The sequence below is a fragment of the Hemitrygon akajei genome, chromosome 22 (genome assembly GCF_048418815.1).
Source record: "Hemitrygon akajei chromosome 22, sHemAka1.3, whole genome shotgun sequence".
NCBI classification, from domain to species: domain Eukaryota; kingdom Metazoa; phylum Chordata; class Chondrichthyes; order Myliobatiformes; family Dasyatidae; genus Hemitrygon; species Hemitrygon akajei.
This window is the reverse complement of record NC_133145.1, coordinates 42611147-42633047: the sequence shown is the minus strand read 5'-3', so window position 1 is coordinate 42633047 and position 21901 is coordinate 42611147. Positions and strand designations below refer to the sequence as shown.

The 21901-nt window shown below is 43.2% G+C and overlaps 1 protein-coding gene across 4 annotated transcripts in view; it reads left to right on the top strand.

Moving 5' to 3' along the window:
- LOC140714669 (protein sidekick-2-like) overlaps nt 1-21901 on the top strand; it is a 919455-nt gene that overhangs the window by 806529 nt on the left and 91025 nt on the right. For all 4 annotated transcript variants that reach the window (XM_073026119.1, XM_073026118.1, XM_073026117.1 and 1 more), the window contains 2 exons: nt 13670-13834; nt 20051-20191. In XM_073026119.1, the coding sequence (XP_072882220.1) occupies nt 13670-13834; nt 20051-20191 (306 nt within the window). The remainder of the gene's footprint in view (nt 1-13669; nt 13835-20050; nt 20192-21901) is intronic.

Below are 21901 nucleotides of genomic sequence, written 5' to 3'. Positions count from 1 at the left end.
TGCAGGAGCTCGTTGGTATGGTGAACTTCTACCACTGTTTCCTCCCCTCAGCAGCCCGTATCATGTGCCCCTTGTACACCCTGTTGTCGGGTAAAGGCAAGGACATTACTTGGGACGAGGAGGCCGCGGCCGCTTTCGTTAAAGCCAAGGAAGCCTTGGCAGATGCCACGATGCTGGTGCACCCCAGAACGGACGTTCCGACCACCCTCACGGTGGACGCATCCGACACAGCAGTCGGTGGGGTGCTGGAGCAGCTCATCGAGGGGCGCTGGCAACCCCTGGCATTCTTCAGCAAGCACCTACGACCACCCGAACTCAAGTACAGTGCTTTTGACCGGGAGCTGTTGGCACTGTATCTGGCAATCCGGCATTTCAGGTACTTCTTAGAAGGCAGGCCGTTCACCGCGTTCACGGACCACAAACCATTGACCTTCGCGTTCACGAAGGTGTCCGATCCCTGGTCGGCTCGCCAGCAGCGACATCTGTCCTACATCTCCAAGTACACGACGGACATCCAGCATGTGTCGGGGAAGGACAACATCGTGGTGGACGCACTCTCCAGACCAGCTGTCCAGGCCCTGTCCCTAGGGGTGGACTATGCAGCACTGGCGGAAGCACAGCAGGCAGACGACGAGATGCCCAGCTACAGGACCGCAGTCTCGGGTTTGCAGCTGCAGGACTTTCTCGTAGGCCCAGGTGAGAGGACCCACCTGTGCGACGTGGCTACCGGCCAACCTCACCCCATCGTCCCAGCAGCCTGGAGGCGGCGAGTTTTCGACTCCATACATGGTTTGGCGCACCAATCTATCAGGACAACCGTCCGGCTGGTCTCCAGCAAGTTCGCGTGGCACGGACTTCGCAAACAGGTCAGTGAATGGGCCAGAACGTGTGCGCAGTGCCAAACAGCCAAGGTGCAGCGGCACACTAAAGCCCCGCCGCAGCAGTTCGAACCCACCCACCGGAGGTTCGATCACATTCATGTGGATATTGTGGGCCCCCTACCAGTGTCCCGAGGAGCGCGGTACCTCCTAACTATGGTAGACCAATTCACGAGGTGACCAGAGGCGGTCCCGCTCACCGACACATCTGCCAATTCCTGCGCCCAATCACTGATCGCAACCTGTGTAGCACGTTTCGGGGTACCGGCCCACATTACCTCCGACAGAGGCGCCCACTTCACCTCCAGCCTGTTGGGAACGCAGCTACACCACACAACTGCCTACCACCCACAGTCGAACGGACTAGTGGAACGCTTCCACCGTCACTTGAAGTCGGCTCTCGTGGCCCGCCTGAGAGGACCTAACTGGGTGGACGAGCTTCCCTGGGTCCTGCTTGGAATTCGTACAGCGCCCAAAGAGGATCTGCACGCCTTGTCAGCCGAGTTGATGTACAGCACACCCCTGGCTGTCCCAGGAGAGTTCATACCAGCCCCAAGGGGGCAAGAGGAAGAACCCGCAGCAGTCCTGGACAGGCTACGCGAAAGGCTCGGCAACCTGGCCCCCGTACCAACTTCACAGCACGGACGGACCCCGACCCATGTACCCAAAGACCTGCAAAACTGTAAGTTTGTGTTTGTACGAAGGGGCAGACACCGGGCACCGCTACAGCGGCCGTACGAGGGGCCATTCAAGGTGATCAACAACAACGGGTCCATGTACGTTCTGGACATTGGGGGGAGAGAGGAGGTTTTCATGGTGGACCGACTCAAACCAGCCCATGTGGACTTGGCGCAGCCGGTCGAGGTACAGGCACCGCGGCGCAGAGGCAGACCTCCCAAACAGAGGCTGATCCAGACTGTGGACATTGGGGGGTGTATCGCCAGTTCTGGGGAGGGGTTATGTGGCGACCCACTTTCTGCGCAGGCGAACCGGCTCACAAATAGCCAACGTGTGGGGAGAGACTTTGGTAATGCACCTCTGATGTCATTTCCGCCCGGAGAGGGCGGGCGCTAGGGATTTAAATGCCAGCGCCATGAAGTTTGAATAAACTAGTCTCGAAATGACTTACCAACTGCGTGTCATTCTTTCAACGCTGTGTGTAGCACATTGTTACAGAATCACTTATTCTGTTCCCTCACATAAGAATCCCTTTGACTGTGATTTTGGTGCCCTAGGCATTAACATTGCACACAGTGTATCTTCCATGCCCTATCAAACATGTTAAGTTAAATGTTCTGGAAATGTCAGAACAAATTTTATTTAGAACAGTCTAAAAAAAAAACCTGCCCTTGAGTTCATTTTTTTTCATGGAAGTACATCCACTGCTTCTTATGTCTTTGGACAAACTTTGCCAAGAGATACACTGCTATTTTTCTTGATGCTTCCTTTGATGTCTATTGGCATGAAAAGAAGATGGATGGTTCCAATGTATAAAAATTAGCCTGTTTGTATTTTTGTGTCCAAGGGGCTAAACCTCCTGAACTTTAATCCAAATGGCCTCCTTTTCATTTACAAGTTTAGGACAGTAATTACCATCTCCACTGGTGGAGTAGCAATGTTAACACTTCACTATGGTTAAAGTTTGGAATCTCTAGTGCAAACTTTCTCAGCCGGGGTTCCGCGAGAGATCATGATTTTTTGAAAAAATAAACATTGCTTTTTGAACTTCACACAATGCGCAATGCTAGCACTCGCAGTGGTGGGCAGTGACCGAGCAGCCCGCTAGCAATCTCGTTAGAGGTCTCTCTGCCCAGTCTGGCAGTGCACTGTAGGACCACGTTTATTGGGTTGAGTTCATTCTCAGTGTTTGACGTGAGATAGGGAGGCCATTGATAATTGGTGAGCACTGTATTGCACAGAAGAGAGGACAGTATGTCGATGAGGAGTGTGAAGTGCATTTTCCGAACACTAAATGGACTCACCCAACTTGGGCTGTGACGTCAGATTCTCCCTACCAAATTACCTTCCTCAACTTCCCCTTATATGCTGCTGACTAACTTATGGAAGCGAACAAACTCTACTGATGTAGTAGAAAATTAGAGGGAAATGTTCATTCTAAAGAAGCAATTTTTATGTGCCACAATTCAGCTGCTGGCCTGCCACTTTGTTGTTGTTGTAAATGGCAAATTGTCTAGGTTAGAACTGAATTGTATTGTGAAGTTTTCGTATTTTTTGCAGTTTTCTCATTTAGTTATTTATTTTGCCATTCTTTTTCATATTCTATTAATACCTGTGTTAGGACAAGATGCAGTACAAGAAATTGAAAAGGTTTCACTTTCAAACAGTAGGATAAGTTGATATATTGATGACATGTCACATGATGTTGAAGAGGTTTTGTGTGATAAACTGAAAAACAACAGCATCTCTATCCAGATTGATGAATCAACATATTTCACCAATAAATGTCATGTTGTAGCATTTGTAAGATTTGTAAATGATGGAGAAATTCAAGAAAACCTTTTCTGTTGCAGAGAGCTGCCCGAAACAAGCAAAAGCCAAAATATATTTAGTGTTTTGTCCTCATAGCTGAGACAAAAGGTCTGTCTTGGAGGAACTGTGTTGGCATCTATACTGGTGGTATCCCATCAATGGTTGGCTCCATGAGAGACTTTGTTTCTCTTGTTTAAAAAAAAAGAAAATCCTGACATTGTCTTGACACACTGCTTTCTTCACAGTGAGGTGCTGATGTCAAAAACTCTTGGAGATGAAATGAATAAGGTTCTGTATGATGCTCCAAAAATGGTTAACTTTATTAAACAAAGACAAGTTCACTCGAGAAAGTTTTAAAAACTGTGAAAACCTGGACAAAGAGCACACCAATCTCTTGCTACATCCAAAATTCCAGTGGCTTAGCAGAGGAAAGGTTCTCAACAGGGCGTTTGAGCTGAAAGATGAATTGCAGGGGTACTTCCAAGAAAATAAATAGTAGGCCAGATTTTGCTGAGTGCTTTGAAGATGAAGAATGGCTGCAGAAACTAGCCTACTTTGCAGACATTTTTCATCAAATGAAGCAGTTGATCAAGTCTCTACAAGGCACTGGAGAAAATGTTTTGACTACAAGTGACAAGAATCTTGGATTTAAAAGGAAACTGAATCTTTGGAAAAATCATGTTGCAAAAGGAAATCTTGAAATGTTTCCACCGCTGCTTGTGCTTGAGATTGAGGAAGGATATCAGAAAGTCTTATTGTATCAGAGTATTATTGAAAACAGAAATTTATTATGTTTGCCTTATAAATTCTTAAAATATATGAAAGGTAAAGAAAGAGATTAATTTCAAGAAAGGTAAGCTAAGCTTAACTACCTGTTCTTTCTCAAGAAAGGATAGCTAAAAATTAATTCTCTACTCAAAACAACATTGACAATTGTTTTTGAATTTTTATATCTACAACCTACACTCATATACTTTTATATCTATGCTCTAACACGAGCTGTAGATATAATCCCCTGAGACATGAAAATTATTTCAAGGGTTCCTCCAGGACAAAAAGGCTGCTTTAGAGCCATGGAGCTGGCATGTTTTAGTGAATACCTTCACCACCATCACATGAGCTAGTGACCGGCTTCTTGACCGTAAAGCTGGTTTGCATAATAAGTTGTCCTCCTTAGAAATGAATTTCTACTGCTGCAAGAGAACAACCCCAAACCCTTAGGAATTCAAGAGAATTACAGGACAGAACCAAGCAGAAGTATAGCATCATTGACCCTCCAGATAAGTTTCTGCAGTCTGGTTCTGGGAGTACCTTTTCATTCCAAGGTCAGCTGTGGCCATATGTACAAGAGGTTCTGCAGATGCTGGAAATCTAGAACAACACACACAAAATGCTGGAGGAAATCAGCAGGACAGGCAGTGTCTGTGGATGAATAAACAGTTGGACTGAGATCCTGCCAGTGTCAGATTTGAGATCAGAGAACACAAAGCACACCAGGGATCAATTCTGGCCTTGGTTGTTAACACTCACGAAAACTGATCAAAGTTGTTCATCTATTCTTAAGAAAGTTCCTAAAAATAGATTCTTGATTGGTCAGGGCATAAAAGGGTACAGCGAGAAGGCAGGAGATTGGGGCTGAGAGGAAAATTGGATCAGCCATGATGAAATGGCAGAGTAGACTCGATGGGCCAAATGGCCTATATCTTATGGTCTAAAGAACTGATTTTGCATTGCCTATCTCAGTGAGCATATGGTAAGGTCATGAGAAAATAACAAACTTCTGTTCTGTCTTTCTTCCAAAGTTGAGGCCATTTGTTCTTATATGACTCTGCTTCATAAATTTAGTACTTCCACATATTTATTCGTGACTTTTATCAAGAATGGTTTCTGCTGATTAGTTTATTGATTTCTAGTACCCAGCAGGAGTGTAGACTGATCCTAAAGGCATTTGCCAACTATTCAGTGAGGGGAGAAACAGGATGATTTGACAGATAAATGCAAGGCTGAGAAGCTGGTGCAGAGCTTCAGGTTTTTGGATAATTGGGATCTCTTCTGGGGGAGGTATGACCTGCTCAAAAGTGACGGGTTGCACCTGAACTCGAGGGGGATCAATATTCTCACGGGCAGGTTTGTTAGAGCTGTTGGGGAGGGTTTAAGCTAACTTGGCAAGGGGGTGGGAACTCGGAGTGAAGGGACTCTGGAGAGGATGGATGGTGAAGAAGAAAAGATAGTGTGCAGTCAGACTGTTAGGAAGGGCAGGCAGGTGATGGGACTTAGTTGCAGCCAACAAGTTGAGTTAAGAAACTTCAAGGGTAAAAGGACATTGATGGCAGTTAAAAACAGGCCTCCCAACAGTGGCTGGGAGGTGGACCACAGGTTACAACAGGAAATAGAAAAGACGAGTCAAAAGGGCAATGTTATGGTAGTCATGAGAGATTTTAACATGCAGGTCGATTGGGAAAATCAGGTTGGTAGTGGATCTCAAAAGAGTGAGTTTATTTAATGCCTAAGAGATAGCTTTTTAGAGCAGTTTGTTGTGGAGCCTACTAGGGTATCAGTTATACTGGATTGGGTGTTAGGTAATGAACTGGAGACGATTAGGGAACTAAAGGTAAACGAACCCCTGAGAACCAGTGATCACAGTATGATTGAGTTCAACTTGAAATTTGTTAGGGAGAAAGTAAAGTCTGATGTAGCAGTATTTCAGTGGAGTAAGGGAAATTACAGTGGTATGAGAGAGGAGTTGGCCAAAGTAAATTGGAAGGAGCTGCTGGCAGGGATGTCAGCAGAGCAGCAACGGCATGCATTTCTGGGAAAAATGAGGAAGGTGCAAGACATGAGTCTTCCAAAAATGAAGAAATACTCAAATGGTAAAATAGTACAACCATGGCTGACAAGGAAAGTCAAAGCTATTGTAAAAGCAAAAGAAAGGGCATTCAACAAAGCAAAAATTAGTGAGAAGACAGAGGATTGGGAAGTTTTTAAAAACCTGCAGAGAGCAACTAAAAAAATCATTAGAAGGAAAAAGATGAAATATGAAAGCAAGCTAGCAAATAATATCAAAGTGGACAATATAAGTTATTTCAAGTACCGGTATGTTAAAATAAAAGAAATGAGAGTAGGTATAGAACTGCTAGAAAATGAGGCAGGAGAAATAATAACGGGGAACAAGGAGATGACTGATGAACTAAATGAGTTTTTTTGCATCAGTCTTCACTGTGGAAGACACTAGCAGTATGCCTGATGTTGTAGTGTGTGAAGGAAGAGAAGGGGGTGCAGTTACTATTACAGGAGTGAAGGTGCTCAAAAAGCTGAAAGAACCAAATGTACATAGGTCACCCGGACTGCACCCTATGGTTCTGAAAAAGGTAGCGTTAGAGATTGTGGTGGCATTAGAAATGATCTTTCAAAAATCATTGGACTCTGGCATGGTGCTAGAAGACTGGAAAATTACAACTGTCACTCCACTCTTTAAGAAAGGAGGAAGGCAGCAGAAAGGAGATTATAGACCAGTTAGCCTGACCTCAGTGGTTGGGAAGATGTTAGAGTCAATTGTTAAGGATGAGGTGATGAAGTACTTGGTGACACAGGACAAGATAGTACAAAGTCAGCATGGTTTCCTTCAGGGAAAATCCTGCCTGACGAACCTGCTGAAATTCTTTGAGGAGATTACAAGTAGGATAGATAAAGGGGATGCTGTGGATGTTGTATATTTGGATTTGCAGAAGGCTTTTGACAAGGTGCCACACACGCGGCTGCTTACCAAGTTAAGAGCCCATGGTATTACAGGAAAGTTACTAACACGGATAGAGCATTGGCTGATTGATAGGAGGCAATGAGTGGGAATAAAAGGATCCTTTTCTGCCAGTGACTAGTGGTGTTCCGCAGGGATCAGTTTTGGGACCATTTCTTTTTATGCTGTATATAAATGATTTAGATGATGGAATAGGTGCTTTGTTGCCAAGTTTGTAGATGATACAAAAATTGGTGGAGGGGCAGGTAGTGTTGAGGAAACAGGTAGGTTGCAGAAGGACTTAGATTAGGAGAATGGGCAAGAATGTGGCAAATGAATACAATGTTGGAAAATGCATGGTCATGGGCTTTGGTAGTAGAAATAAATGTGCAAACTATTTTCTGAACTGGGAGAAAGTCCAAGGAATCTGACGTGCCTAGGGACTTGTGAGTCCTTATGCAGAAAACCCTGAAGGTTTACTTGCAGGTTGAGTCAGTGGTGATGAAGGCAAATGCTATGATAGCATTCATTTCAAGAGGTCTAGAATACAAGAGCAAGGATGTGATGTTGAGGCTTTATAAGGCTCTGATGAGGCCTCACCTTGAGTATTGTGAACAGTTTTGGACCCGTCATCTTAGAAAAGATGTGCTGGCATTGGAGAGGGTCCAGAGGAGGTTCATAAGGATGATTCCAGGAATGAAAGGGTTATCATACAAGGAACGTTTGATGGCTCTAAGTCTGTACTCGCTGGGATTCAGAAGGATGAGGGGGGATCACATTGAAACCTTTCAAATATTGAAAGGCCTAGACAGAGCAAATATGGAAAGGATGTTTCCCATGGTGGGAGAGTCTCGGACAAGAAGGCAGAGCCTCGAGAGAGGGGAACCCTTTCAAAACAGAGATGCAGAGAAATTTCTTTAGCCAAAGGGTGGTGAATTTTTGGAATTTGTCGCCACATGCAGCTGTGGAGGCCAGGTCATTAGGTGTGAGTTTGAGTTTGATAGGTTCTTGATTGGACATGGCATCAAAGATTATGGGGAGAAGGCCGGGAACTGGGGTTGAGGAGGAGATAGAAAAAAAGGATCAGCCATGACTGAATGGTGGAGCAGACTTGATGGGCCAAATGGCCTAATTCTGCTCCTATGTCTTATGGTCTTATTCATTTATTCCATTTCTCAGCTGGCTGATGAAGCTACTATTGAGAAAATATGACTGTCTAATACATCCACACCAAATTCCTCCCTTCATTATTTTATACCTTCCACTTATACTGTCTTTCACATCGCTTTAAGGATGTCCCAAAGCATTTTACATATAAGTAAATACTTTTGAGATCTTCTTACTATTGTGTGGGATTAATCAGTTTAAACACTGGAAGCACTCACATACAGCAATGCAGTAATAATCCAACTAATTGTGTTTTTATATATAAAGGACAGAAATTGGTCAGTATATAGGGAAGGCCTGCCTACTTTTCCACATATTGTATTATGGTTTCCTTGAAGAACTCAGCAGGTGAGACACTATATCTGAAGGTAAATAAACAGTCGACATTTCAGGCTGAGACCCTTCATCAGATTCTCAGACAAAACTTTGATTATTTCCCTCCATAGATGCTGCCTGACCTGCTGAGTTCCTCCAGCATTTTGGGTGTGTTTCTCAAGATTTCCAGCATCTTTTGAACATCTTGTCAATATGGTATCCTTCATTTTCACAAGAGGTTAGAGAGGATCTTGGATGACTATCTTTTCTCTAATAGTTTTTTTTAAATTTTCTTCAGCTCTGCAATGATTGTCAGTTTATACTCTTAGCTCACTTCCATACAGTGGGGCTTGTACCATGATGTTCTGACTCCGAGCCAAAAGCCACACCTGACTCACATACCGAGAAAATCCTCTGCACAGCTCCAAACAAACAAAGGGTGATCTGACGCTGAAAATTGACTGAATCCAGACTACAGTAGTATTTAGAATCCACAAGGAAATATAAACATTGTTTTTTTTGGCAGGATTTTCGATTATGCTATCAGCGTAGAGTTCTCCCAAATGACATTGTGCAATTCCCAAAATCTATTCTGACACATGATTTCCATGCTCTCTTGTCTGAAAGACCAGCCATCCTTATTTGTTTACAGATCTTGCTTCCTGGGGCCTATGATTTCCTGTGTCCTCAAACATAGTTCACTTGTGCCTGAACCTCGTTGCCCATGGAAACTAAGACACAGTCACGCTTAGACTCCCTGTCAGTGTCTACTGCTATTGCTGATCTGTGCAGCCTCTCTGTTGCTTTAAGGGGTTCACCCAAGTTCCACACTCCACAATTCATCTCCATTTTTCTTAAGATGGGAGGAGCAGACAATGTGAACAATTGCATTTGCCACCTTGCAGGCTTCCTCAGAGTGCAGATTCTTATCGAGTACTATCATAGCACCGGTTCAGTAGCAAGTGCTACTGCCTTGTAGCTCTTTGTATGTCCTCTCCATGAGTGTGTGAATTTTTCTCCTATGCTGTGAGCCCTCAGCATAGAGAGTTAGTGGTTGTGGTTGAGACAGAATAAATTGTAGGCATGAAGGGAAATAAAGAGAGGGAAGACAGAACTGGTAGAAAATGATTCCTTGGCCATGATAATTATTTCCTTCGTAAAAGATGTGTAAAATGTATTTCTTCCCAGTGACAATATGATAATGTTCAAGAATCATGATTGTTTAATGTCATCGCCCTATTGTCCTGTTTATTATTTATTGTAATGCCTGCACTGTTTTTGTGCACTTTACGCAGTCCTGTGTAGGTCTGTAGTCTAGTGTAGCTTTCTCTGTGTTTTTTTATGTAGTTCAGTCTAGTTTTTGTTCTGTGTCATTTAACACCATGGTCCTGAAAAACATTGTCTCATTTTTACTATGTACTGTACCAGCAGTTATAGTCGAAATGACAATAAAAGTGACTTGACTTGACTTGACTCATTTCCAGTAAACAAGTATAAAGGAAATCAAAATAATTGTTACTCCATAATCAATGTAGCACAAAAAGACACAATAATAATAATAATAATAAGCACAATAATTATAAATACTCAAGATAGCTTATATACATAGATTGATTGTCTGTCCGTAAGAGGAAGCTGAGCACAGGAATGTCTGCTCTTAAGGTGACTTATCGAAAATAATATAGTACTGATGGTCGGGGGAGTGGAGGGATGGGCTAGTGGTTGAAAGTGTTCACCAGCTTTACTGTTTGGAGAAAGTACTTGTTTTTGAGTCTGGTGGTCCTGGCATGGGTGCTATGTAGCCTGCATCCTGATGGGAGTGGGATAAACAGTCCATGAGCAGGGTGAGTGATGCACCATCAATAACTCACTCTGAGACGTAAGAAGCGAGATATCGGCTTTTATTGACTGGAAGAATGAACAACACTACATCCTGGAGAATGAGGCCGGGCTCAGGCCTCAATCGCCTTTATACAGGGGTCTGTGGGAGGAGCCACAGGAGCAGTCCAGACAGGTATATGTAGTTCACCACAGTGAGTGATATCCATTTCATGTTATTACTGGCCCTTTACCGGCACCTTTCTGTATATACAGTATGTCTTTGATAGCAGGTAGGCTGGTGCCAGTGATATGTTAGGCAGTTTTGACTACCCATTGTTTAAGCGGATGCCTGATTAGTGCTAATCACGGGGACTTCGTTTTGAGAATGTTACTTCTCACTCGGCCAAGCCACCAATATTCTTTTTGAATTATTATGGATAAATCCTTTTGACCATCTCCATATCAGAGTCTGTCTTTCCTTCACACTTGGGTTCCGATATTGCCAGCGCACATCATGACAGAAAGACCCTGACAAGTAATGGATCCAGTGGAGGTTGATTAGCAGCTCTTTGACATTGGTTGGCTTTAGGTGAGAATGCCATCTACTCTCAAGTCCACAATCTGAGTTTCTCAGGTTTACATTCCGAGTGCCTCTAGTCTTCATTCCGAGTTTCTCAAGTCCACGTTCTAAACTTCTCTAATCTATGTTCTGAGTGTCTCCAGTCTCCGTTCCGAGCTTCTCAAGTTGTTAGTACCTGATTTCCCAGCTTCAGGGCCCCGTGACTCAGAAAGGTATAACATTTGAGCGCTTCAAGCAAGCTTATCAATACAGTTTATTTGATTCAGCAAATCAGCATTCAAGTCAATACTGTAAAGTTTGGAAGAACTTGTCCTTCCCTGACGCTGTACCTTGCAATTAATGGTACACCTTTGTTAACGTCAAATCAATGTTCAGAAGGACATGGCCAGGAATAATTGAGGTCAGCTTACTTGCCAACAAAGGCAGTGGGATAGCCTTTTACAATATATAATTTCCATCTGTCTGTTCGGATAAGTGATGCTAATGGTAGCAAACATTCCAGTATACTGTACAAATGTCTCCTGAAACAGTAATCTGAGTTTGCAGCCCTGACAAGCCATGTCTGAAACTTGATCCCTAGCTGGAGTGCACAAACACACAAGTAAAGTAACTCTTCCAAGAGTAAGCTACCTTACATTGAACCTCTGGTTGAAAGTCATGGTACAGACTGTGAAAACTGAACTTTCAGGAAACAAGTGGAACAGATCTATAGAGAGCCAGCTAGCTCAGCAATAAGAAGGGCTGTCCATGCTGTCTCAATCTGTAAAATTGAGAATACAGTCTTCGGTATCCTAATTGCCACTGGAAAAATAGTGAAGGGTAAAACACTGTTTAGAAAGGTCCTTCAAGGATCCTTCTCTAGGACTCAACTTTCATGTTTTCAAGGACTCAAGCTTCTGGGTCTTTAGGCTTTTTCCAGGTCTCAAGGCATTTTCCAGGTCTAAGCATTTAAGGTTCTCGAGGTTTTCCATATCCCTCTAGGTTTCCCATGGCCTTCCAGGTTTTCAAAAGGATTTGAGTACAGGAGGATTCCAGCAAAAGGCTTTGAGTACAGGAGCAGGGAGGTTCTACTGCAGTTGTACAAGGCCTTGGTGAGACTGCACCTAGAGTATTGTGTGCAGTTTTGGTCCCCTAATCTGAGGAAAGACATTCTTGCCACAGAGAGAGTACAAAGAAGGTTCACCAGATTGATTCCTGGGATGGCAGGACTTTCATATGAAGAAAGACTGGATCGACTAGGCTTATACTCACTGGAATTTAGAACATTGAGGGGGGATCTTATTGAAACATATAAAATTCTAAAGGGATTGGACAGGCTAGATGCAGGAAGATTGTTTCTGATGTTGGGGAAGTCCAGAACGAGGGGTCACAGTTTAAGGATAAAGGGGAAGCCTTTTAGGACCGAGATGAGGAAAAACTTCTTCACACAGAGAGTGGTGAATCTGTGGAATTCTCTGCTACAGGAAACAGTTGAGGCCGGTTCATTGGTTATATTTAAGAGAAAGTTAGAAATGGCCCTTGTGGCTAAAGGGATCAGTGGGTATGGAGAGAAAGCAGGTACAGGGTTCTGAGTTGGATGATCAGCCATGATCATACTGAATGGCGGTGCAGGCTCAAAGGGCCGAATGGTCTACTCCTGCACCTATTTTCTATGTTTCAAGGTTTTCAAGAACTTTTCAAGGTTTCCTAAGTCTCTTCAACGTTCTCCCCATCTCAAATACTCCCAAGTCTCTCTCGAGGTTCTCAAGTGTCTTTCAACGTTCCCCAGGTCTCTCTGCCTCTGGAGTCATCCTTGGGGATCTCAAGCTTCAGGTCTCCCTGGACTCAGGTGCTCATCATAGGGAGGGAAGTACTGTAATGAGCTCTTCAAGCCTGTGGTGGACACCAGAGAGTTTTGGGCTCTGAGGTTTTTAGAGTATTTGGATTAGTTAGTTGTTCTTTAATGAGATTCATTAATTGTTTAGAGTTCCTTGTGTTTTTCTCAAGCAACTCACTCCTTGTATTGTGGTCTCCGTGTCCTTTCTGTTTGAACTTGATAAGTTTATTTTGATAGGCTCCAGGATTCCATGTTACTTGCATTATTTAAAAAGATGTCCAATTAGCACTAATCCAAGTTTTGAGAATGTTACTTCTCGTGGTGTCGCTCTGCCTTCTTTTGGAATTATTATGAATAAATTCTCAATGCTGTTTCCACATCAGAGTTTGTCTTTCTCTGCTCTTGGGTTCCGATATTGCCTGCGCATGTCATGACAGTTGTAGAGCCTTCCTGTCCGTTGCAGTACCATTTCTGTACCGTGCAGTGATGCAACTTGTTCGCATGCTCTCTACTGCACACCTGTAGAATGACGTGAGTATAGATGTAGATAGTCCAGCTCTCTTCAGCTCCCTCAGAAAGTAGTGGCATTGGTGAACTTTCCTGACTTTGTAGAATGTGTTCTGACACCATGTGAGGTCCCATAACCTGCAGCTTCAACCATAAAAATGTGTTCATGCCATGAAAAAATGTAATATATTAAAATATATTTCTTTTGCAACTAATGGTTGAAATTAAAATGGTTCCTATAGCTACAAAGTCTAAATAGAGAATGGTTTACCTGTACGTTGCTTAAATTACAAAAGTGATTTTCTCTCCAATGCATTGTCATGAACCCAGTTAAATAACAGTGTTATTTTTATGTTTTCCAGATGAAGGTCTATGGGATATTCTAATTAAGGATGTTCCTAAAGAAGTGACATCATACACCTTCAGCATGGACATCCTGAAGCAAGGTGTGAGCTATGATTTCCGAGTAATAGCAGTAAATGACTATGGATATGGAACACCAAGTTCCCCTTCTCCGTCTGTTTCAGGTATAGAATTTACCTCTGAAATGCCTTAATATTTTTTGTTTAGAACCTTTCTGAAGCTCAAATGTTAATCATCCTGTCGGTGGAGAATCTGTTTATTCAGCAGTTATATAGGTTGCACAACACAGAAACAGGCCATGAACCAACAAATCTATGCCAATTCTTGTGCTCCACTCAAGCACCTCCCATCTTTGCTTGTCTTGAGTGGTGTCACCCTCCATTCCCTTCCCACTCAAATATTTGTTCAGCCTCCCCTTAAATACTTTTCTACTAGTCTCTTCAACCGCCCCCTGTGGTAGCAAGTTCCACAGTGTCACGACTCTTTGCAAAGAGGATTCTGTTTTGAATTCCTCATTTGGACTTTTTGGCTGCGACCCATTGTCAGAACGTTTCTGCCCGTATTTATATAAAGCAGCAAAGCCTGAGGGTGTAATAGTGCATCTACCTTTGTCGAAGCCACCTCATGAGCACCACCCTTCCTGTCAAGATTCTTTACTGAGACGTTATTTCATGCAATGTTGTTTGATTCAACACCACATGACCGAAAGAGGATGTAACGTGGTGTCAACTGTAATAATGGTCATTTACAGGTTGAAGTACAACAAAAAATGTGGAAACACTCAACAGGTCAGTCAGCGCCTGTGGAAAGAGAAACAAAGTTAACATTTCAGGTTGAGGAACATCTTCCTGTCAGTTCTTCAACCAGAACCTCTGCCTCTCTTTCTACAGGTGGTGCTTGACCTGTTGAGTGTTTCCAGCATTTTATTTCAGATTTTCAGCATCTGCAGTTTCTTATTTATCATTTACAGATCACCTTGCATCACTGTAGAAATATGATGAGACTCTTCCCACAGAAGGAGTGAACATTACTGGGCATGCCTACCTTTTATCCTTCATGCCCACCTTCCCCCATCCCAGCCATCAACCTCCTTCTGATCTGCAGTCCCATCTTCCCATCTTCTGATTTCTCCACTGCCCTTCAATCAGCTCAGCAACTGTTGATTTCTGTCAACAGCTAGTGCAGATCTCCAAGGGCTCACTTGTTCATTTGTTTAGTTAATTACAGTACCCATCATAATTCTCCCCATCTCCAACTATTTACCTGGTCATTTAGCATGATAAAGACCCCTACCCTTCTACCCTCACCTGCCACTGAGCAGCCACATACATGAGCACGACCTGCTGCACCCAGGCCATAAACCATAGTGTTTCTTGTTTCTCTCCTTTGAGCAAGTAAGATAGACAACACTCTGAACTTCTGCTTCAATTTTACAACAATGATCGTCTATCACCAAGCAACTTATCATCTGCTATCATGAGTAGTAGACAGCTGCTACATCACAACCCCTGTAACTGTGACTAGATAAGGCCAGGGACTTAATTTAAACTCCTAATGTCAATCTATCAGATGTGCAGATAGGGGTATGGGGGATGGTGCACAGGGACATAGTAACAGTATTATTCAGATTACTCAAGTGGTTGTCAAGTTTGAATAATGGCATTTCAAAACTGTGCAATTGTTTTGACAAAGAGCCAGCACAGACATTTAGGGACTGAAAGACTCCTTCTGTATGGTAAATGTCTCTGACTTGGCTTCAGTGCTTATCTTATGACTTGCTTTATCATATTTAAATCATTATTATCTTCCCGTCTATAACTTCTGCTTGGCTGCTCCACTCCCGAATTTGCTCCCTTGGGGCAGGCTGTGCAAGAGCATTTGGTCTGCATGGCAACAGGAGGCACGAGGCCTTGCTTATGTGCAACAGCTGGCCTCTGCTCACCAGGCTAGAAAGGAATCAATGAATGCCTTAACCACTTCAGAGTTTTACACCCTGATCAAATACACAGATGTCTAAAGAGTCTGAAACATTTTTGGAGATCTGTCAATAACATTAAATATCAGTTACTTCTACTAACATGCCCTGCTGTTTGTATCTTTAAGCTATCACTGTCAAAGTTGAGTTTCTTGTCATATAAATAAGTACATGTGTGCATTGCTGCAATAACGAACTTGTGCATCATCAAAGGCACATAGCATCAGAGACACAAAATACATAAACAGAAATTATGCAAAATTGTACAAGGAAGAGCAAAATTATCAGAATTACTGGCAACTGTCGTGAAACGTGTTTTGCTTTGCAGCAGCAGCACATTGCAATAATAAAAACAAAAAATTAGAATAAAAAGTAGATATAAAAAGATTAAATTAAATAAGTGGTGTAAAAAGAGAGGAATAGAAATTAGTGAAATAGTGTTCACGGGTTCATTGTCCATTCAGAAATCTGATGGCAGAGGGGTAGAATCTGTTCCTAAAACATTGAGTGTGTGTCTTCAGGCTCCTGTATGGCAGCAATGAGAAGAACGTAAGATATGAGAGTGGAATTGGGCCGTTTGGCCGATCAAGTCTGCTGCACCATTTCTTCATGTCTGGTCCGTTTCCCTCTCAGCCCCAGTTTCCTGCCGTCTCCCCATATCCCTTCATGCCCTAACCAATCAAGAATTTATCAACCTCTGGCTTAAATATATCTAGTGACTTGTCCCCTGCTGCTGCCTGTGGCAATGAATTCCACATGTTCTCCACTTTCTAGCTAAAGAAATTCCTCCTCACCTCCATTCTAAATGGATGTCCCTCTGTTCTGAAGCTGTGCCTTCTGGTCTTAGACTCCCCACCATAGAAAATATCCTCTCCAAGTCTATTCTAATGAGGCCTTTCACCATTTGATAGGTTTCATTGAAATCCCCCTCATTCTTCTGAATTCCAGTGGCTACAAGCCCAGAGCCATCAAAGAGGGTATGTCCTAGATCAGAGGTGTCGAACTCAATTGCACATGGGGCCAAAATTCAAAGCACACTTTAGGTCGCGGGCCGAACAGGATAAACATTTATTGAACACACTAAAACTAAACATTTTTTGAACATAAATATGAATAAAAACAGACAGGAATATTATTCCAGAAAAAATAAACTAAAACTTTAAATAACTTAAATATTTTGCTCTCCATAAAAATATCTCCTGTCAGTATTATACAAGTTAGAAATATGAGCATGCTGCAAAAACCCTGAAAATATAAATAAAACTTGTGCTTTTCAGCAAAAGTTAAAAAAACAACAAATCAAAACACTCAGTTTTCTTTGCTCTTATGCCGTTTTGTCAGAGCTGGATGCTTGGCATCTTTTCTTGGCAATAAGTTCGTTTAGGTTTGGTGTAAGGTTCTGTGTTGTGGAGATTCTCAGGATGGACTGCAGGTGTTCATCAGTGAGACGACTCCTGTGTGATGTTTTGTTAATCTTCATCACTGAGAAAAGCTTCTCACACAGATATGTGCTACCAAACATGCACAAGGTTCGAGCCGCATGTAGACGGAGCTGAGGCATTGCTTCAGGAATGGAGCGAATAAACTGTACGGGCCCTGCAGTGTCGTACTTTGCCTTTAGTGTCCCATTACACTGCAGCTCTATCAGCTCCATCTGAATCTGTACAGGTGCAGTTTCCACGTTGACGGCAAATGGGTTGCGAAGCAGCTCGAAATTAATTTTTTGTGCTTCAAAGTCACCAAAGCGCCGTGCGAACTCAGTGCGAAGTGCGCTCAGTTTATCAGCAAAGTGCGCATTTGGGAACATCATTGCGCCGACCTGGTTCAACATTACTTGGCAACAGGGAAAATGAGGCAAGTTGCACTGGTGCATTTGTGCCTCCCATAAGAGCAGCTTCACTTGAAATGCCTTCACTGCATCATACATGTCAGTGATCATGCGGTCACGTCCCTGGAGCTGAAGGTTTAAGACGCCTATCGGCAGCTGTTGCGCTGCATTATGGGATCTGTAGTTTGTGTGTTATCAGCGCTTCATATCACCGGGCCATTAATAATTAAAATAATAGATCTATCTAAAATGATCTCGCGGGCCAGATATAATTGTACGCCGGGCCGGATATGGCCTGCGGGCCTTGTGTTTGACACCTATGTCTTAGATCATATATGTCAAACTCAAGGCCCGCGGGCCAGATGGAATTATCTTTGGCCCGTGAGATAATATCTAATTACTATTAAAGCTGGCCCCAGTAATCGAAGCGCCTATGGCGTATGATATGGCTAATGCTGAGTTTATTCAGGTACCAGGTTTTCAGGGTTTTTAGTGTTTATTCGGCAGTCTTCTTCATAAGAAACGGAATTTGTAAAGTGAAACACTTTGTAGTTATAGCAGAGACTGAGACACATGAGAGCAGGCTGAAAAAACGGAGGCAACGAAAGCTGCGTTCGCACGCGTCCGACTGAACCGGCCCGCTTGAAGCTGCATTTTGCTCAATCCGGCCCGTGACCTAAAATGAGTTTGACACCCCTGTCCTAGATGATGGGGATCATTTTGAAGGTGTCCTTGATGCTGGGGAGGCTAGTGCCCATGATGGAGCTGGCCAAGTTTACAACTTTCTTCAGCTTTTTCTGATCCTGTGCAGATACCCCTCCAAACCAGTTGGTGATGCAACCAGTTACAATGCTCTCCGTGGTACATCTGTTGAAAGTTAAAATAATGCCTGAAATTTGGGAAAAAAAACTCCAATGCTGGATAAATTCTTCATGTGGCACAGCATCTATGGAAAGAGAAAGTTAAATTAACAGGTCCTGGACACTTTTTCAGAGCTAATTAGCAGATTGTTGGTCTATTTCTGTGGGTTTTCCTGTTAATTGCATTAAGAATAGCAAATATTCAGTTCTCAAAGTGGACAACAGGTTTAAAATCTGTGATCAACATGCTGATCTACGGCATGTAAAGCATAATAATACGTTACATCTGAGGGCAATTGTAACGTGTGTGTGTGTGTATTTACACATTACTCGTATAAACAGAGCACACCCTGATCCCCTCTGATTTCCCTCCTGGTACGTATCCTTGCAAGTGGAACAAGTGCCACATCTGCCCCTGCACGTCCTCCCTCAAGGCCTCAAACTGTCCTTCCAGTTGAGGCGACACTTCATCTGTGAGTCTTTTGGGGTCATCTACTGTATCTGGTGCTCCCAGCATAGCCTCCTGTATATCAGTGAGACACAACATAAATTGGGAGACCGCTTAGCCAAGCACTTACCATCCATCCACCAGAAAAAGCGGGATCTCCTGCTAGCCACCCATTTCAATTCTGCTTCCTATCCCATTCTGGCATGTCAGTGCATGGCCTCCTCTACTGCCACAATGACGCATCGCTCAAATTGGAGGAACGACATCTTTTATTCCATCTGGGTAGCCTCCAACCTGATGGCATTGACGTCCATTTCTCAAACTTCTGGTAATTGCGCCCCCCACCTTCTGCATTCCCCATTCCTGTTTCCCTCTCTCACCTTATCTCCTCACCTGCCCATCACCACCCTCTGGTGCAGCTCCTTCTTCCCTTTCTTCCAGGGTCTTCTGTCCTTTCCTGTCAGATTCCTCCTTCTCCAGCCCTTTATCTCTTTCACCAATGAACTTCCCAGATCCTTACTTTACCCCCTGCCCTCTCCCAGTTTCACCTATCACCTACAACCTTGCACTTCTTCCTCCCCTCCCTCCACCTCCTCACTATGACTTTTCCTTTTATTTCTGGTCCTGCCAAAGGGCCTCAGCCTCAAACGTCGACTGTTTACTCTTTTCCATCAATGCTGCCTGACCTGCTGAGTTCCTCCAACATTTTGTGTGTGTTTTGCTCCACACCCTCTAATTTATTCTGTGCTTAAAACAAACTAGCAAACAAAGTAATTTGAATTTCAAAAATACATACAATGGGCGATCGGATAGACAGCCAAGCGTATTTTTATTTCAATAAATCTACCTGAACTTGTCCTTTATGTTCATTCAGGAACATATTCTTCCCCTCCCCTATCAGATTTCTGAACTGTCCATGAACACTACCTCATCATTCCTTTTTTTTTGCATTATATGATTACATTTGTAATTTCAAGATTTTTTTAATCTTTGCAATGTGCTGTTGCCACAAAGCAAAAAAAAATTCCCGTCGTGTTTATTGTCGACGACAAGAAATCTGAATGTGATCCTGAAATCTGAGAGATGGTGAAGCGGGAGCCAGATTATAACGACTCAGCAGTCACCAAAGCTGCCCGAAAATGAGAGGTGGCATTTTATCTCTGCGAGTTCACAAAGTCAAATTAGTTAAGCTTGCTCCCTGCCTCCCTCTATGCTTTTGTTTGTTGTATGTTACTTACTAAGATCTTGGACCGTTTGAAATTTTTTCAGCCCAGAATGCAACCCCATTTTACGAGGAGTGGTGGTTCCTGGTGGTAATCGCCCTAGTTGGACTCATCTTTATCCTTCTGCTGGTGTTTGTACTGATAATCCGCGGCCAGAGCAAAAAGTACACCAAGAAAACAGACTCTGGTGAGTACATCAACTAATCCTTGTCAAAATACATTTAAAGTTAAAGCGATCTTTCCAACCTGGAGCAATAAAACCATTCTATTTGTGTACACATAAAAGCATCATAATAACAACGTCAGTTTGCAATGGATTTTGTTAATGTAGGTGGTAAACTTACAATTAACAAACTGTTTGGAAACATCGGTACTAAATCGCCAGAAAGACTTAAAAGGACTGTTCAGATTATGGCTGAATTGCTGTTTTATTTGCAGTGTCCTTATGCACAAATGAATTGTAGTAAGTTAAATCATGATATTATCCAGTAAGATTACTGGGAATTCTTCTCCTAATATGCATGCAAATTGACACAACATCTAACAGCAAAAGCATTGTCCAAAATATTTGCATAAAAGCAACAATGCACCTCTTCAAATTTCTCTCATCTAAATGGTCATACTAGTTTGAAGAACTCAGAATTTGCCTGTTAAAAGTGGCTTTGGGTTGGGTGATGAAATCTGGAACTGGAGCATGTTGCTGGGCAGCATGGCCTAGGCCCGGAACCATTCGCTGCAGCGGTGCCAGGGTCCTAGTGTGAGGTGTGATTCGCTATTTAGACAGTTTAAATGCTGGCCAAGATCAGAGGCAATTCTGCTCCCTCTCCGCGACCTCTACGCCAGTCTTCAGGGCACCGGAGTCTTTCACTGTTCCGTTGTTTGGTCAACTCAAACAGCAGCCCAAATAGACTGAAAAGTCAGGGTGTCGGTTGGGGCGAGAGCTGATTTTGCTCGTTCTCCACAATGGTCATTTCCACGGCACTGAGGCTATGAAGACTGCCCCATGCTGTGCTCCATGCCCACTAGTATGATGAACTGATAAGCAAAGCCTTGGGTCTTCACTGGGGTTCAAATCTGAGGACTCAATATTGCTTCAGAATGCTGTTTTTCGCTTCAATTGTTTGCATGATCGGTATTTTTTTCTTTCTTTCTCTTGCACATCGAGTGTCGGTCTTTTATTTATTTTTTTTTCTTTAATTGGTTTCTTTTGGGATCCTTACTTTGTGGCTACCTGCGAGCAAGCAAATCTCAAGGTTGTATGATTCATACATTTTTTGATAATAAATGTACGAATCTTGAATTGTGAAATGGAGTCACAAGAGAGGCCACAGATACTGGAAAGCTGGAGTAACGTACTAAAACATAGAAAATAGGTGCAGGAGTAGGCCATTCAGCCCTTCAAGCCTGCACCGCCATTCAGTATGATCATGGCTAATCATCCAACTCAGAACCCTGTACCTGCTTTCTCTCCATACCCCCTGATCCCTTTAGCCACAAGGGCCATATCTAACTTCCTCTTAAATGTAGCCAATGAACTGGCCTCAACTGTTTCCTGTGGCAGAGAATTCCACAGATTCACCACTCTCTGTGTGAAGAAGTTTTTCCTCATCTTGGTCCTAAAAGGCTTCCCCTTTATTCTTAAACTGTGACCCCTCGTTCTGGACTTCCCCAACATCGGAAACAATCTTCCTGCATCTAGCCTGTCCAATCCCTTTAGAATTTTATACGTTGAACTCAGCAGGTCAGGCAGTGAGTTTGGTATAAGGATTTGTTGGTGTACTGTAGTCTCTAAGGAGGGAAATGGACAGACAATATCTTGGGTCAGGGTGCATCACCAGGACGCTGCATCAGCTGTTTGTCTGCTAAAAGTAAGCTTGTGTTTTGATCTGCTCTGATA